This window comes from Rhopalosiphum padi, chromosome 4, assembly GCF_020882245.1.
Source record: "Rhopalosiphum padi isolate XX-2018 chromosome 4, ASM2088224v1, whole genome shotgun sequence".
Taxonomy (NCBI): domain Eukaryota; kingdom Metazoa; phylum Arthropoda; class Insecta; order Hemiptera; family Aphididae; genus Rhopalosiphum; species Rhopalosiphum padi.
In genome coordinates this window covers 46,290,735-46,309,775 of record NC_083600.1, presented here as the reverse complement: position 1 = coordinate 46,309,775, position 19,041 = coordinate 46,290,735, and the positions used below count along the sequence as shown (strand labels likewise).

General features: G+C 27.1%; 2 protein-coding genes across 4 annotated transcripts; one reads left to right on the top strand and one right to left on the bottom strand.

The window, feature by feature from the left end:
* The first annotated feature begins 646 nt into the window (after window positions 1-646).
* LOC132930773 (septin-1) lies at window positions 647-5,245 on the top strand. The gene is made up of 9 exons (XM_060996822.1): window positions 647-849; window positions 956-1,148; window positions 1,213-1,336; window positions 1,412-1,546; window positions 1,658-1,775; window positions 4,045-4,131; window positions 4,211-4,371; window positions 4,443-4,544; window positions 4,632-5,245. The coding sequence occupies exons 1-9, from the start codon at window positions 826-828 to the stop codon at window positions 4,762-4,764; spliced, it is 1,077 nt and encodes a 358-aa protein (XP_060852805.1). The 5' UTR covers window positions 647-825; the 3' UTR covers window positions 4,765-5,245.
* Window positions 5,246-6,225: 980 nt separating this feature from the next.
* Window positions 6,226-17,139, bottom strand: LOC132930772 (putative malate dehydrogenase 1B). 3 transcript variants are annotated; one of them, XM_060996821.1, is made up of 8 exons: window positions 14,442-14,692; window positions 13,667-13,870; window positions 12,382-12,574; window positions 12,064-12,199; window positions 11,356-11,590; window positions 9,568-9,847; window positions 8,469-8,594; window positions 6,226-7,605 (listed from the first exon to the last, which is right to left on the bottom strand). In XM_060996821.1, exons 1-8 carry the CDS (start codon window positions 14,574-14,576, stop codon window positions 7,388-7,390), a joined length of 1,527 nt encoding a protein of 508 aa, XP_060852804.1. In that variant the 5' UTR covers window positions 14,577-14,692; the 3' UTR covers window positions 6,226-7,387. The 3 variants fall into 3 exon arrangements, with proteins under 3 accessions (XP_060852804.1, XP_060852801.1, XP_060852802.1); XM_060996818.1 differs by lacking the exons at window positions 8,469-8,594; window positions 14,442-14,692 and adding an exon at window positions 16,395-17,139 and having other exon boundaries at window positions 9,535-9,847; XM_060996819.1 differs by lacking the exons at window positions 8,469-8,594; window positions 14,442-14,692 and adding an exon at window positions 16,395-17,136.
* Window positions 17,140-19,041: the final 1,902 nt, after the last annotated feature.

Sequence of the window (19,041 nt, the reverse complement as noted above, 5' to 3'; positions counted from 1 at the left end):
TTATTTTTTAATTGTCAAATACTTTTTTTGCCGTGTGATCCAACTTTGGATCAAATACCATTTTAATATAAAGAAAACATTTTAGTAATTTCACTATATTCTATTAAATTATATTTTAACTAAAATAAAATTATCGTTAAATCGTGTGATAAATGATAATAATAGGAATCACAAAAACTTATGTTCCCCATAAAGATATAAACTTAAAAATGTAATTCCTAGACGTTTACATTTTAAATCTCAACGCCTACAAACCACAGGTATATAATACTATAAATATAGAGACTTCGAGTTTATTATTGTGGGCTGGTGACGGTTTAAAAATGACCTGCAAGGTTGCAAACTTTTGGCAAACAATTAAAAAAACTTAAAAAACCAAACGAAATATGACGCGCTTGCTGTAGCCAATCGCCATGAAACGTAATCTGTGTCTATACCACGGTTATAGATAATACTATAATAGTGCATTCTATATTATTACTTTTCGGTGCGATATATAATTATAAGATAATGGTAAGGCGGATTATGTAATAATAATATAAAACATTTTAACACGCTTCCAAGTATTATATTATATTGTATTATATTTTAAATAATAATAATAATATAGTGTTATCAATTACTTATCAACATTAATATTACATTATTATCGTTGTTATTATTTATATTCTCGAAAGTGTGACGCTGATGTATTTTTCCTTAGAACAATCAAATAAAGAAGTATAGAGCAAGTTGATTACTTCGGTATAATTCGTTTTTGCGAGTTTGCGACCGTCTTCATTGTATACGCTATAGTCACTATCCGGGAGATCTACGACAGCAACAATGTCCAGCGATTCGATTAAAACAGTAAGTTCAGTCTATTCAGTCACTATTGCTTCGATTTTCAAATGCTAAATAATACATTGAGCGTGTGGTTTGTTTATTAATTTTGTTTCGATTATTCGGTAATCAGTTCAACAATGTGGAGTCACCTGGATTCGTTGGTTTTGCCAATTTGCCGAATCAAGTGCACCGTAAGTCCGTGAAAAAAGGCTTTGAATTCACGCTTATGGTGGTCGGGGAATCAGGTCTTGGAAAGTCTACGCTTGTCAACAGCCTTTTCTTAACAGATTTATATCCTGAACGCACCATTCCAGATGCCATTGGTATGTATCTAATATTTAATTCATATTCCATTGTATTTTGAATATTTATTTTTGGTCAAATTAGCAAAAACCAAGCAGACTGTTAAATTAGACGCATCAACTGTAGAAATTGAAGAGCGTGGTGTGAAGTTACGACTTACTGTAGTCGATACTCCTGGTTTTGGAGATGCCATAGATAATTCTGATAGGTATTTAAAAAATACAATTATTCAACTATTAGTGTCTAATTTTTATAACTTATTTTGAACAATTGTAATTTATAGTTTTCGAGCTATTATTCAATATATTGATGAGCAGTATGAACGATTTTTAAAAGATGAAAGTGGATTAAACAGGCGTCACATTATTGATAATCGTGTTCATTGTTGTTTCTATTTTGTTTCTCCATTTGGTCATGGGTAAGTTAAATAATATTGTCTTAATTAGCCTAATCAAAAAATGATAAAAATACAAGCTTGCTTATTTTTATAATAATAGCATTTTGAATATACACATATTTATTTTATTAGATTAAAGCCATTGGATATTGAACTAATGAAAAAACTGCACAACAAAGTGAATATTGTTCCTGTTATTGCCAAATCAGATGTCCTTACTAAAAAAGAAATACAGAAATTAAAAAAAAGAGTAATTAAAAAATAATATTATTTTTTTAATATCTAAATGTTATTTAAATATTAGTCAATGAAATCTCTATATGATTGAAATTTAATTTCTGTAATACAAATGTTTCTATTATTTAGAAGATTTTTCTGTTAGTATTTTAATGGTGGGTGTGGTCTATCATCTAACGAAGCTTTGGCAGCATATATAGTTACAGCTCGATTTAGATAAAATTTCAACTATTTTTTATTATAATAAGTTATTTGTATACGGAGTAATTCTTTTATCATAAAACACTCATTATTTCAAAATGTATTCATGTTTTTGAAAATATTTTTTTACATAGTTTTAAGTTGTTAAAAAAACAATGTTTTTATTAAAAAATTATAATTTTAAATATTTTTTATTCTTATAATCTTTTAAGTTTTTTACTTTTTTGAATGACAACATAGAGTTTTATTTTCATATTCCAAAGCAGAATAATTTTCTGAGTATTTTGATATATAAAATTCGAATTTAGGGCGAGTAGTTTACGAGTTATACTTATTTAAAGTTTAGACAAGCGGAGTAGTGAACAAACATTTGGCGGGATAGCCCCGTACCACTCCACTCCACGCATCTAAATTTTAAATACTTATAACTCTTAAACTACTCTCCCTAAATTTGAATTTTATGGATCAAAATACTCAGAAAATTATTCTACTTTGGAATATGAAATTAAAACTATATGTTGTCATTCAAAAAAATAAAAAACTTAAAAAAATATAAAGATAAAAAATATTTAAAAATATAATTTTTTAATAAAAACATTGTTTTTTAACGACTTGAAACTATGTAAAAAAATACTTTCAAAAACATGAATACTTTTTGAAATAATGAGTGTTTTATGATAAAAGAATCGCCCTGTATATATATAGAATACTAGAATATATTATATTTGGGATTATATTTACCTATAATTAAACTCTAGCATACAAATTTATTTAAAAGTTATTATTTCTTAATACATAATATTACAAAAGTTTACATAAATCAGCAATTCTATTAGAATATTCTAGTATGCACTCTTAGTCATTTTATGGTTTTAAAATACCAATTGATATTGGTTAAATAATAATTGTTCCATCTTTTGTATTAGTGTTGATAAAAAATATTGATCTACTAATTGTATTTTTTGTCTGCATACAAATCCGGTTTTTATTTAATATTTCGATGTCAATTTTTAACATGGATAAAGTTAGTTTAAAATGTTTAAATTAAATTTGTATATTCTAAAATAGAATACCATTTCCAAGAAATATAATTGATTTTAAACATATTTAAAATTTTAGATATTTAATTCTTTGTTGATACCTAACCAAAATAATGCTAATATTAATTTATTTGCTAAGTCAAACTTATTTTTCTACAAGTATCTGCATTCAATCAAAACATCCAATGATATAACAATTTCATAAATTAAAATATTGTAAATAGGTACCAACAGTGATAATCTTAATATTAATGTTTGATAATAATTTATATTTACTAATTTTGATAATATAGCTTGTACAGTATACTTTTTCATACATCCCAGAAATCGACGGTTATCTCAGAGTTGTTACTAAAATATTTGTTAGATGAGTATCAAAGTTGAGTAAATTCCAATTGGGATAATCAAATGTAAAAATGTTTTACTGATATTATGAGTATTATACATTTAAAAAATATTTTGTGACTTGCTTGTAGAAAATATTTGTAAATAGAGATTTCACTGTAATAACTAATAATGAATGTTCATGCATTTTCATATAAATCTTACCAAGTCTTATTAATTGCTAAGTAATATAGAAATTTGCTTTGAGGTGACTATATACATTTTTTGTCATATTTGCATTTTTTTTTCTAAAATTTTAACACAATGTTTGGAAATCTTAAAAAATATAATCAATGCACAGACACTGAAATTTTTAAAAAATAATGGTGGACTCATAAGTCTAATAAAATAATCTATTCATCTACAATTTTTAGTATGACAATAAGTTTTGTTTATATATTAGTTGAACATTTTTTTTTATACTATTAAATTTAAATTTTATAATTAAATCATTTTTATTACATATTTGAATACATTTTATTATCATGGTTGTATATTATATTTTATTTAACTGTTTTTTACTGCATGAACTTATGATTCTTGCTTATAAATTATAATGTTTGAGATATTTACGTTAATGAAAAAATTTTTGTTAGACTTAATAATATTACAAATATCGAGTATGGATCATACTCAATTAATATCATGTATTTATAGATACTAGAAGAAATTAATGCTAATGGCATAAAGATTTACCCTCTACCCGATTGTGATAGTGATGAAGATGAAGATTATAAAGAACAGGTTTTTAATAAATGTTTAATTATTAAAAAAAAAAACCCCATTAAAATTGTAAATAACTAAACAATTGTGCATATCAAAGGTTAAGCAATTGAAAGAAGCTGTACCATTTGCTGTTTGTGGTGCTAATCAATTATTAGAAGTCCGTGGTAAAAAAGTCAGAGGGCGGTTCTATCCTTGGGGTGTTGTGGAAGTAGAAAATCCTGAACATTGTGACTTCATCAAATTACGCACTATGCTTATGTAAATTAACTGATATAAATCAATAGTGCTTAAATAATAACATGTATAAGCTAATTTAAGTATAATTTCAGCACACACATGCAAGATCTTCAAGAAGTAACACAAGAAGTACATTATGAAAACTACCGATCAGAACGTTTAGCAAAAGGAGTACCTGTGCCAAAAAGAACTACGTAAGTCTATTATTATTACATTGATAACAATGAAAATAAATTAATTGTTATTTCTTAATCATATTAAATTATTCTTAATTTGTATAGATCACTTCCTGAGCATGAGAAAAATTCTGGCTCAGAAAAAGATAGAATTTTACAAGAAAAGGAGGCTGAACTTAAACGTATGCAAGATGTCATTGCCAAAATGCAAGCTCAAATACAACAACAAACGCCTTAATATAATCTCAATATTAACAATTTACAAATTTATCAAATGACTGTTTAGAGAAAAATATCTCTTAATTCCACGATGCCATTATTCAAACTATTTTATTCTTATGATCAGTAAGATTCCAGATTAAATTATAATTTTATATTAAGATATACCTAAACTATAATTATTGTTTAATAAGTATTTTTAAAAATTGATATTTACATTGTATTATTTACAAATTTCCAATATTATCAAAACTGCACAAGTAGATAACATACCAAGCCGTGCCTTTCCAAATTTTGTCCAATTTTGAGCAGTTCAGTATATAAAATTAATTTTTATCATAAAACTGATCTAAGAAACAAATTAATGGCTTATAATTTTAACATAATATTTTATTTGGATAAATTAATCATATTTTACCTAACCCTTAGTTAAGATCTGATACTTATATTTTTATACTTTTCATTTATAATTAAAAATAAATTCAGGATTTAATTTATAATTATTAAAAATATATATTTTGTTTTGGTAGTTCTCATTTATAATACAAAAAAGTACCTCAAGATTATTTAGATAACTATGATTGAATATTCTGAGGTTCAACAAAAACAATTAATTCAATTTTGGACGTACTTAATTATTATTATATATTTTTTTAAATATTCCTTAACACTTATGACGTGTACTTACAGTAATATAATACATATTGTACATATTATAATATTATACTATATTCTTTATACAATATATATTATTTATATAATATTTATATGTTGGTGTTAACACTGTTATAATATTAATGTATTTATATTTATTATGCTTTTGTTAATTTGCCAAATTGAAACCATAGTATGATCACTGGACAAAAACATGTACAAAAATGCTAAAACTCTGTAAATTTCATTATAAATTATTATGCCACCATACAACTTCCTGCAAAGGTTTAAGTCACCGTGTAAAATATTATGTGAATGGTTCATCCAAGTTACCTACTCTTCACAAAAATATTACAAACCTAACACCTAATTAGAACCTCTATCAAAACTGTAGGTACCTAAATTTTGTTCGCGGCATGGGTTTTATACTTGTATTACCTACTGTATTTAATTTTAATTATAATTCTATTTTTGTAAGTCTACATCGAAAATCAAAATTTTTAGATATAGTATTAATTTATCGTTAAAGAAATCTGTATTTATTATAATAAGTAATAAGTACGTAGGTAATAATATGTAGAGGAAATATTAATCTCCTCTACTCACCCGTTTAATGATATTGATGGCTAAAACATCACAATGTATATTGCTAATACTTAAAAATTGTGGGTTTTTAACCCACAGCTATCTTATAAAAAAAGAAGATACACCATTAGTTCATCATGTGGAGTCAAACTGAGTTCTAACATATACGGAATGCCATACCCACGAAGAATTCAAGAAAAAAGCCAATCTATTAGAACACATATATCTGCAACGTTTAGCATCTCCCGAGATTCAACAAAATCAATAGTCAAATCATCATCGTTTCAAAATTAATCATTACATAAATTTAATTATCTCTTCTTGTATACCTGTATAATATAAATACAACTTTGTAAATCCCAATAATCTATGCTATTGAGGATTATTGATTAATATTAACAATAATAAGAAATAAAATATTGTAGCCCTTTAAATTAAATTAAAAATACTGTATAGATATTAATTTATATATTTTTTTAAATTCCCACTCATAATCATTACATTTTTACAGTATCATTAGGTAATTCACTTGGTACCTACGAAATTAGGTTTATTAAATATTTAATTTGATATTTACTAGAAACAGTTGGTCTAAGCCTCTAAACTTTTTTTTTTGAGATTTTTTCGTCTACCATATTATTTATTATTACCTACTTAATTTATATTGTACATTTGTATTATGTTTTATTTAAATTTAAATTATATCTCTGAATCTGAAATATTAATAGAACTCTATAGATACTACAAGTTTTAGATACCTACCAGGCTACCTACATAGGCACGTATTATGTGCGTCCATAATCATTAGGTTGGATAATCATTTTTTTAATAGGTAGTTAATAATATCAAAACACAACCTATATACTGTGGAATTTCCCTTTTGTTTTTAACTAATCAATCCGTTCATTAACAAATTCACTAGTTGCGTAGCATTTTGATAGTTTTTTAAAAATTTCAGTTCGGCAATTAAATTTTCCTCTGAAACCTTGGAAAATGTTGACGAGATTTTTGTAGTATTTTGAGTTATAGCATCAATCAAGTCAAATTTATTCTGCTTAAATCTTAAATTATTCAATTTTTTTTCAAATTCGCTTTAAAAAAATGATCTAAAATTAAATGAATTTAATTATTTAGGTAGATTGAGCATAGGGCCCTGTCTGCACGCCAATAAGGTAATGGTATTTTAGCTTTAATGTGTTATCATCAATATTCTCAAAACAATTCAGAAGTTTTCAACTTTTTAATTTTTAATATAATAATATATAATTTAGAATTCAGATGGGTATGTGGCATGTCTTAATTTGGTCCACGCAACATTATCACTGTTCAGCGTTATCTAGTAAACAATTATCATTTAAAAGTTTAATAAAATATAGTTTTAATTTCCTTAAATTAAACACATATTATTCGTCAAAGATATTTGTTCTTGATTCTCTCGTGGGGTAATGAACATTAAACCTTTTCCCGAGGTCATAATTGAATGCAATATCCGCTACTTTGGACACAATGTCAATAATGATCGTTTCATCTGGAGATGGGAAGTCAAAATTTGGTTTCCATTCACCGTTTTCCATGCAAACTGGCTGAGATATAAATGTACCAAATGGTAGGCCAAACGTTCCTATAAAAATGATCAAACATTTAGATTGTGAGCGGTATAGTTCACCAAACCTAATATCTATATGGCAAATAAGCAAATTGGCTAATAGGTACCTATAGTTTTAAAATGATGAATTATAATACCATATACTTGGGCAGGGGCCGCAGCTCGCAGGCTACGTCACGCTGAGCTTAGGGCTCGATACTCAATATATTTAAAACTCAATAGTATACCTTTATAGTGGTTAGGAGTTTAGGACAAGGACAGTTGAAACTTAGTTATTCTAATCAATAATAGTCAGTACCATTAATGAGTTTACTGTCACCGTTGTTTATTGTATGCGCCTTCACACGCCAAAAAGCCTTTTGATTACCACCTATTGATTAACACCAATCATTAAACTGACTAAAAAAAACCATTACCCGCTTCCGGCTCCCACCTTTCGCTTATAAAAGTGTTGTTTACAAATTATTAACCATATTTAGCTAAATCAATATGGAAATCTATAATTCTAATTTTATTAATCAAAGGCGACGTGTAAAATGATTTCCTTTGTTTTGTGCGTTACTTATAAGACGGATAAAACGCCCTCTAGAGAATCGCGAGAGCATGTAGGTTATATAATTATTAATTAATGACAATAAACAACAACTGTAGACATAATTAAAGAGAAAATAATACGATATTTGATCAGCCCTATACATTATCTAAATGTTCATAATGAGTATCATACTATAACTATATTATTATATCAATTTACAATAAAATAAACATTATCATTGGTAAACATGATGCTCCGGTTAGTTAATACTGCACAACTAACGGATTTAAAAATAAAGTTTGCAACCCAACCAATAAATATATTATAATATTAAGAAAAATACCGTCTGAAAAAACTGCAGCGCTGATGGTTACACGGCTGTCGTTTTTGAACCATTCCGAAATCATTCGCACGGCCACGCGTATTTCGGGCAAGCTACACAGATGATACACTACGTTGGTATTTGATTCTGAGAGAAGAACAAAGTGAAACGCGATTGACATAAAATATTTAGCACGCGACACTTCATGTTTTTCGTTTCGTTATTATAGTATAATATATTTAATATAGTCGTATCGATACCTATTAAAATTATTATGTCGAGAGCGTTCACGGTCGATTACTGCAAGTCATTATAACTTATACAAATAAGATGTACGTTTCTAGTTTAAGATAAGGTTAACTTGATTTATGTGAAACGAACAGCTTTACTATCAAGAAACACTGAACATTTTTTGAAAATGTTTATTTTACAGGTATAGTTTTAAATCATTATAAAAATCATTTTTTTAAAAAATAATATAATTTTACCATTTTTTATCATTATATTTAAAATTGTATTAAGTTTTTAATGATGAAAACACGAATTTTCAATTCCTTATTCTAAAATACGTACAATTTTTTTGAAGTACTTACATCGATACATCATAAAAGTCTAATTTTGGACGAGTATAGTTTATGAGTTATAAGTATTGAAAGTTTGGCGGCGCCGCGGAAGCAATGCGAAAGCAGATCCCGCGGCGTCGTCGGTTAAAACAGAAAAAAAAAAAAAAAGTATTGAAAGTTTATAGATGAGTGGGGCGGGGTATGGTACCCTACAAAATGTTGCTCCACTACTCCGTTAGTCAAAACTTTAAATACTTGTAATCAATTAAGTACATGTTTCATACTTGTCCAACATTTTATTTTGAGAAATCTAAATGCTTAGAATAATATTCTGCTTTGGAATATGAAATCGTAAAAAAGTATGTTTTCATTCAAAAGAATAAAAACTTAAAAAATAGTAAAAATGTTATATATTTTTATCGAAAATGTTTTTTAACGACTTGAAGATTAATGATATAAGAGAAATATTTTCAAAAATATCAGTGTTTTGTGAAATAACGAGCGTTTTACGTTAAATTAATTACCCTGTATATTAACATAAATGTAGCTATAGATACCAATGGTTGTGTTCACAACACCGTGTTTGCCGTCGCCTCCCGTTTGCAAACTCTCTGACTGCATTAATACGTTCTGCAAGTATTTGTGCTTGTTTCGGTCTGCCGAATAATTGTGCACAACCGTGGCCGCGTCTTCGCAATCGTAGTTATCCGGTTTTCCGAGGTCCACCCCCGATCTACCGCAATGGTAGATCACGTGATTGAAATCAATATATTGCGCCGAACCGTCAAAACCCCAAACTGGCGGACAGTGGAGGTCTGGGATTGGGATGCTCGTCACCTATATAGGTAGTGTAATTTCATAATATCATTGTAAAATCAATTCTTTCCTAAAATTAAAGTAAAAAATAATATTTTAGGTGAGACTAAATCTCTCCTTATAGACTGAAGTCATTATAATATATAGTTACGAGTTACGAATATGATTATAAAAATTATTAGTTACATACTAACTATAAAAAAATTGAGGAAGTCACTATGTTGTATAATAAGTGTTGAGTTTACTGAGCTATTGTAATTAAAACACATTTAATTATTGATAATAATTAAAAATTAATTTAGGAGCTATCTATGTATATGACTTAGTTGTGTAGTGATAGACTTTTGGTATTCACCCATTCTAATAGAGCACCCATGAAAGGTAATAAATGGGCATATATTTTATTATTTTATTATACGTTATACGAGTACGACAAGCTGATTTGACTATAATATAGATCGCTGCCTGAAACAACAATTATTCATAATATATATATATATATATATATTATATAAACGAATAAAACAAATACATACGCCTAATGTCTAAATATGTTTAAGTGAAAAAAATTTAATGTGAAACTTAAATAGATATCGAATTAAAACATTTGTAGCGTTAAAATATCTATGGATAAAACATTAAATACAATTATTCAAAATTTTAAAACTGCAAACAACCTAACCTGCAGTGACCGCGAATAATAATATTATGGATACGTGCACGGCATCTTGGATAGATTAATTAGCTACATCACTGCCGTGGTTTTATTTTCCCAATATAATATATTTTTATGTATACCGTATACCATTTTATACAATAATGATATGTGTTAATTAATAACATAATATAGTAAATGAGCCAATTTATTAAACGATTCAAACAAGTTTATCACTTATCTATAGTATACTTCCAAACTATAAACTTGTAATCCAATTAGATTAATACAATCATGAATCAGATTAAGTTTAATGAAATACTTAATGAATTGGCGTAACTACTATCAGTATTACTATTATGAAGTCACTCTTGTGGGATAAAGGTTGAATGTTTGTGCAAAATCGTTTTTCACGTAAAAGATTATACATTTTAAAATTGGATTTGAAAACATGTATTCGATGTTACAATCCAATAGGGGATGATGGGGGTATTTATTTAAGGGATTTAATCTGATCGGGTTCTACGTCCGTGGTGAACTTTATTTATTCTTTTAAAAATAATCGATGACACAAGGAATATTGATGATATACCATTACAAAACATAATACCATCAATTTTTCTCATTGCAACTTGTGAAATTATTGCATAAGAGATTTAAAAACAAAATCCTAATAATTTTTAACCATCGTATATTATTTATTACCTATTTATGATGGTCAAAAAAAAAAATGGACGAATGGACCTAACGGAATTAAAGAAATAATTCTGCTAGATAAGGTATTTAGGGAGTTAGTTAAAATGTATAGTGATATTTGCGTGTGTAAGTGGCATATACTCATGTGGCCACATTAAGTGTAGGTATAGGTACTTACCCGTGAAATGGTTGGTAACGTCACCATACCGTGATGACCGGTCACACCAACAATATTGTATAAATAAACTTTTTCAGCGTTCTCAGCCAAAACGCTTAGGTTAAAACACAATAGATCCATGCTCATCAGCAGTACTTTGCAGCGTTCGGGACAGTGGCGGTTGAGAATTGACGCCAAACTCTTCATGGCGATGAAATTCCGGTTTGTCCAAATGGCTTGGTCTTCATTTTCTCCCCTACATAGATCAGAATAGAGGACAAAGAAAACCATTAGCTACATTATTATATCGTATTGTTAAAAGTTTGTATTTGTGTATTAATCTGTTCCTTATTTAAAAAAAAAATACCTAATTTATTATTTAATTATATTTACTATGATAAAAATTATTTTAATATAGTATTTTTAAGTATTGAGCTATCGGGTTTATTTAAATTCGAGTATTACGCTTATTAATATAACATGCTGATTTCATACATTTATCTTACTGATTAAAAATAGTTATTATCAATTGCGTTTATTAAATTGTATATGGACAATATTATAGTTTAAGTGCGACTTTTGAAAACGCTGTTTTAATAATAGAAATTACATATTTTTGGTTTCTTTATTTTACTATCAAGTTTCATTATTATTCTTATTAAAGGCATAATGATTTTTAGGGATACGTTCGCTTTAGATCGTCGACTCGCGTGTGCAATAAGGACTTGCCTTTTCATGCTGCCTATCACAATTAATAAATCGCAATTTAACAACCCTTCTTCGACACTATTGACCACCGTGACTATGCTACAACCACGAACATTAAATTCGGCATCACAAATTTCGTTTTTAATCCTTATCAGATCTGTAACGAAAAATACATATAATATAAGTAAATTATATATATTATACATATTTGCATATGAGTATAGTACAATCAGTACTTTGAAATTTACGTGTAGATACCTACTTATATTTATTACAATTTTAATTTATAAACACACAAAGTCTAGTGTGTGCGATTACTGCGATAGTATAGTTATGTACCTCCGTAATTGTTCGAGTTCTTATGGTGCAACGATATGCTTACACCACCACCGCCTTCAGCTTGGAGTTGTTTCAACTGCAATAGTTCAGAAACCAAGTAACAAGTAGACGGATAAGCTGCTCCGGTTATGCACACATTTCTCGCCACGGGTCGATACACGGGTTTTTGCTCGGTCAACATAAACGGCAGTCTCTGCGGGACCAACAAGACAATATCATGCAATAGATAATAATAAAAAAACGGAACGGGAAGTGAGGTGTTGATTAAACGATACAAACAATGAAGGCTAAATAATTCAAAAAATTAAAATACTCTAAAAATAAAAATAATAAGCGCATACTGGTACATAGATCTGAGGACTTATAGATGTAAAAAGAAAACACACATACAAAAACCATAGAAAGTTTAAAAACTAATGCATGAACAATTTTAAAGTGGAGGAATACCTATAAAAGTACAGAGAAATTTTAAATTATCCTTAGGAGGACATCAACATTAAAAAATAAAAGCAATCGGGTTGTGTTTTTAGAAAACCCATTTAATGTACCGTACTTATATTGATATAATAATTAATGATCAACAATTATTAAATTGTCAATAATTATTAATTTATCATATTTCAAGGTTGGAACAGTATGAAGAATTTAGAATGTAAGCGAAACTAACTGAGCAATAAATGTGTTGATCTTACTATGACGTGTGTTTTTAATTTTTTTACCTGTCACCATTGTTTGGATCAGTAAAAATATTTTGACTTTTAATTTTTAGAATAAAATCTAGTTGACATTTTGGGAATCAATAATGAAAAACTTCACAATACTTTTTAGTATAATCGGGGGAATAAATGATAAGCAAGATTGTTCTATGCAAAAATAGATTTAATAAAATCGATTGTGTTGTTGTTGTTGTTTTAATTCAAAACTAATAACCTAATAATATTCTAATATATGTATATTAACATTTTATAAATATGAAATAACAATCGTAAAATGTTAACTCTTTTTATGCTATCTATATATATATATATTGAATTTTATATATTTTTTAAATATATTTTAGATTTATGCAAGATTTTAGTTTGGTAGTAAAAAATCTTGAACATTATTACAAGATAATAATAAACTATAACTTATTATAAGTTCTAACCGTCTTCCGTCATAATATTAAATCAATAAATCATATTGAATTCAAATTGAACACATCCATTATAGGTGACCTATTCAATGATGAAGTATACTTGACATCTACTTTATTATTATCTATCGATTTTCATTAACAACATACCTCTTCGTTATCCAGCGCTATTTGTTTTTTTATTCGTTTGTCCAAACGTGTGTCGACATTATAATATTCTATGAGATGGTCAAAAAATTCGTTAATTCCACCGATCAAATGACAGGAGCCGCTTGAGTTGGGTACACGTTTCCAGACTAACGGATTTTTATTGATCTTCCATTTTTGTTCGAGGCAAAATTTATTCATCCAATCCTAATAGTTTTAAAGGTTATTGGACTTAAAATAATTATTTACCGTCAATAAAATAATTTTATTGTACATATTGTATGACGTGCTCATGTACTTGTGTCGTCAATTTGACGCGTAATAATAGTACACTGGCCATTGTAATGACTAATGTACCGTACACGCCTTGATACATATTACGCTGATAATATTATATTATGTATTTAATGAAATATTGTGAACGGTTTAACTTGAAAACGTTGTATCAGATGTAATGGAATGTACAATTAGTCGTTGTCATTATACATTTGTATTGTGACCGGAATATAGTGGGTTGGTGTAATTAATCGTCAATCATAATTCATTACATTAAATTACAGTTTACCACCCATCTGGAAATGGTGGTGAATTCATATTTTGCACGTAAGTTATGCAATGGTTAGATTTATCGTGATTTTATTTCGAATATAAATAATAATTTTATATATAACGTAGGTATACCTATATTATAATGGCTTGACGATAATATTGTACCGTCGCTGTTATTTATTCAGCCCAAAAATTACTTGATACTCGCCATATACGTGTAATTACCTACTTGATATTCTTCTTCAGTTTTTACTATGATTTTATACGAGAAGCTGGGAAGAGAGAGTCTTAATTTTTCAGCGACGAGTTTGGCGTGACCGAAGTCTTGGCATTTCGGCACGCCAGCAATGAAGTATGTAAACATTGAACGGATAAGCGGTACTATACAAAACGAAATACTACAGGGTTGTAGCGTCAAAGATGTATTCTTTTTTAATGATTTTTTTTTTTTAGTTGACGTTGTTATGGATGAATGTTAAGTAATGATTGTTTATCTTCCATAGATACGATATTTTTTATAGTCCATTACATTCTTAGATTATATATTACTAGAGAGGTATAAATAATACAAATATAATGCTAAAGGTAAATCAAAATTATCATTATTATTTATAAATATTTTATCATTTATACACGAATTATAATGAATAATGAATTAAATGCAAAAAATTATATAATATTTTGCTCGAAAAAATGTCATTGTATAAATGATATGTATTTGAGCGCAGTCGATTTCATTACTTATTCAGCCATTTAATATTATTTATATTTATTTATTTTATTTATTATTTATAAGGTCAAATTTAAATTTATTTCACAGTATTATGTGTATTTAACTTATTAGTTTATTACATGTACCAATGTACCATTATATTAAATAAAAAATATCAGTTATTATAAATATAGAAAACTACAATAATTATTGATAACAATATTTTAGAGGAGCGACCACAACAGTTTTAAATTTAAATTTTAAATGAATTGTCCTACAATAATAAGAGTATAAGATTGACAATTGAGTCGAGTCCATTTTTCTCCACTATCCATCCCCCTCAAGGATTTCATTAGACTAAAATAACGACCATTTTCTTCAAAATATTAAAATATTTAGTTGATTTTTCAGCTTACAACAGTGTTGAAGTGTTGTATACCAAATTATAAAGGAGGAGTATGACCCTTTATTATATTATGTGATTTATCGGTAACGATTTCATTTTGGTCGCGGATTTATGGTTAAACAATGAAATAGGAATTTACAAATTGTAAAATAATTATTCATCTGTCTAACATGTAGTTTCTTTAAAATTATGTTTGTTACTATTTTGCTAAAATATCCTGTGATTTTAAAACATATAATTGTTAATAATTCATAGGTAATCATTTTTTATTATAATTTATTATTGTTATTTATTTTTTTTTTTTTTTTGATACAATATGACTTAAAAATAGATTTATTATATTCTTAATTCCGTATTGGAGGAAAATGTTATTATCGGAGGAAATTGCTTAATACCTACGTAATGTATCTACGATATATACCTGAAAAGCGCGTTAATATTTCGGTATTATACTGTTATAGTGTTAGAAAGTTAAAAATGTGTAATTATTGTTGAATTTCATGTATAGAGATATAGCGATATACGTTGTATGCGCAGTGTACGTTAATACGCATAAGTATAACCATTGATTATATTATTTATGTTTCATAATCAATACTATAAAGTATAAGGTAATTATTACTAGGTATTATACCAAAATGAATCATACGACAAAGGTGTATCAAAATTGCCTATTCTTAATGCCGTGTAAAGTTAAAAAAAATATTTATATATAATCTCTAACATACATATACATTGTAATAATAAGCATTATAGTAGTTGTATTTGTTGTAGTTCTAAAAAATATTGTATATTATTATTTATAATAAATTAAGACTTGAGTACTTGAAGTGTATGGCAGATTTCAAGTGTTAATGATCTCTACATAATGCAACATTAATAAGTCAACGATTGTATTAAATAATGTAACATTTAAGCCCGAGCTTAATTCATCAAAGATAAGACTGATTGCAAAAGGATGTTACCGCATATCATTAAATAATTCAATTGTTTTATCGACAATCTCTTGCCCCGACTATTGAGGCTACATTAAATACGATTACAAATGACGTAGAAAAGCTTACCTTATTCCAATGATGATGTCCTTGTAAAGACTTCAAAAACAAGATAATGGCAGGATAATGCTTCAAAGTTCAAGTATAGTCCGATATTATATTATTTAGTCCGATCAGTAATGACTGTAGGTCATTGTGGTCTTTGATCGATGACGTACGGACAACGACTAGAAACATTTTCCACTGGCATTATCATAAAACAGTAGGTACACCGACAGTTGAGCGGATCATTTGTGTAAGCTGATACGATTGAAAATGAATGCATTGCTCTGATGGTTTATTCACGGTGAACCAACAATACAATTATTCTACGCTAATTACACGATATTATTGTTTATTCTTATTTCTATAGTACAATATTAGTTATAAAAGCGTCAGAAGCATAAAAGCATCTCCGCTCGTCAGATATTATTAAATATTAACTTTTCATAATCGACTTTAACCACGACGATTATAATTTAGCTATTGATATATAGGTCATGCGTTACTCTAATAATTAGTAAAAAAAAAAAAAAAAAATCCATTAAGTTATTATTATTATTTTCAGTAAATTTAAGTAATTAAGCTATATCTCATGTTGTTTCATGGCCAAACGATTTTTAAGCATCTCCACTCGTCGCTATAGTACACATTGAGTACGATTTATTAAACTATTTTAAGTTTAACGAAAGCGATTTTTATATCATATACATTTATCATCGTATATCATAGAATTATTGTCTCAGCGTGTACATTGTACACAATATTATATACTTTTTTGTTAGTATTTGTTTTAAAATATCAATATTTCATTTGTTTTTAAAACGGTTTATAAATTATAATTAATATTTACACTTTTTTTTTACTAAATATGATTTAATAATTGCTATTTATTGGTACACAAATAGTAAAAATGTTTGCAATGAGATACAATGATTTTAATTTTAAATTAAAGTTTGAATTCATATAATATTTTTGTTTCAATAAAAATATTTGATTATAATTTACAATTTACAGTTTTCACTGCTTTGAATCATTAACAAACCGTTAAAAATAAAACGACGTAGCTATTGACATTTCACAAACATTTTTATTTAATTTGAACCTCTGTATCTTGGCCATTTGCTGAGTTGACATACACTTTTTTTAAGCAAAACTAAAAAGCTCGTAATAACAGAATTTATTATTTTACATTTTTATGAACTTTTTAGTTGTATTAACAATTACGAAACAAAAAACGCTACATTCACAGAATGTTTCATTTTTTTTGTACAAGTAGAAGTTTAATAATGGACAAAAGGTCATACTTACAAAATACTTTATCAATAGTTTATTGTCTTATTCTCGTTTTATAAAAAAATAATCGTTAAAAGTGTTTACTTACCTATATTTCAATGGTAAATATTTTAATTTTGCAGCTTACGCGCCCACAACATTTTGTAACAATATTAAATATTACAGTTTTTAATTTATATAGACGCTATATTAATATGATTAATTATATACTTTATATTCATTGAAAACTCATAAATTAAATAAAAATTGATGATAATAGTATTTATTACTTCAACATTATAATGACTATCTACAAAAGCGATATTAAACATAAAATAAAATATATGCATTATATCGTGTTACAAGATATTATTTTTTCCCCGCATTTAATGACTCGGATCGTTATGGACTATAATTATAATACCATTTATAGAAAGTGAAAGAATAATATAATATATATGCGTGTGAGTATTTTTTTCCAGAAAAAATATGATAAAAAAATCAGTTAATATTAATTAAACATATTTTATGCTGCTAATAAAAATTACACACATACATTTTATTACAACTGCGTTTTCTATTATACGCACATCGTACCAAAGTGTTTTAAAAATTATTACTTATTTAGGTCTTTCTTTCAATACAATATGAGAACAGCGTTTTTGCATAATATTGTTGTTTAATTACATTTATCAGCTTTTTCCATTACACTCTGTATAGTATTATAATAATAACGTTGTCGAAAAATTGTTCGTCGACTTATCATAATGTAATGTCACGACATAAAACGTCAAATTTGTTCAACGGTTCTCTTAGAAGTTGACTGACGAGTTAACAAATCGCACAACGTATAACACGGTTGACAGTTTCTCAATTTCACTACACAAAACCCAAAGATTACACGTAAATCAAATTCGATCCATTAAAAGTCAGTTTAAACCATTATTTTGAATACGGCAAACATCTAAGTTTATAAACTAAATGAGCACTGTACCAAAAGTTTTGATAGGTATTTTATTCAGTTAATATTTTATAACGAGAGTTCTTTCGGATATTAGACTTTATATTATAATTTCAAGACTGAAAAGAAACGAAAGTAATTTTATTTATAAAATAAAAAAAATGTTTGTCTGTTAGTGCATAATACCTGTTTCTTTAATTTAATTTTTCGTGTCTTCTGTCCGTTATTATAGTCAGTACATTGCTTCAAACAAAGTATGTTAATGTGATTTTACAAGTAGGTAGAAAAAAAATATTAAATTCGTTTTGTTTTCTTCTCAAGTTGTGATAAGTTTTGTTATAATTGTGTTTTTTGTTTAAATATAATGTCCGTTGTTGCGGTAGGAATAGGAAATCTTATCAGTATATAATATACAAGAAAGGAGCTTTTTTCAAAAATGAA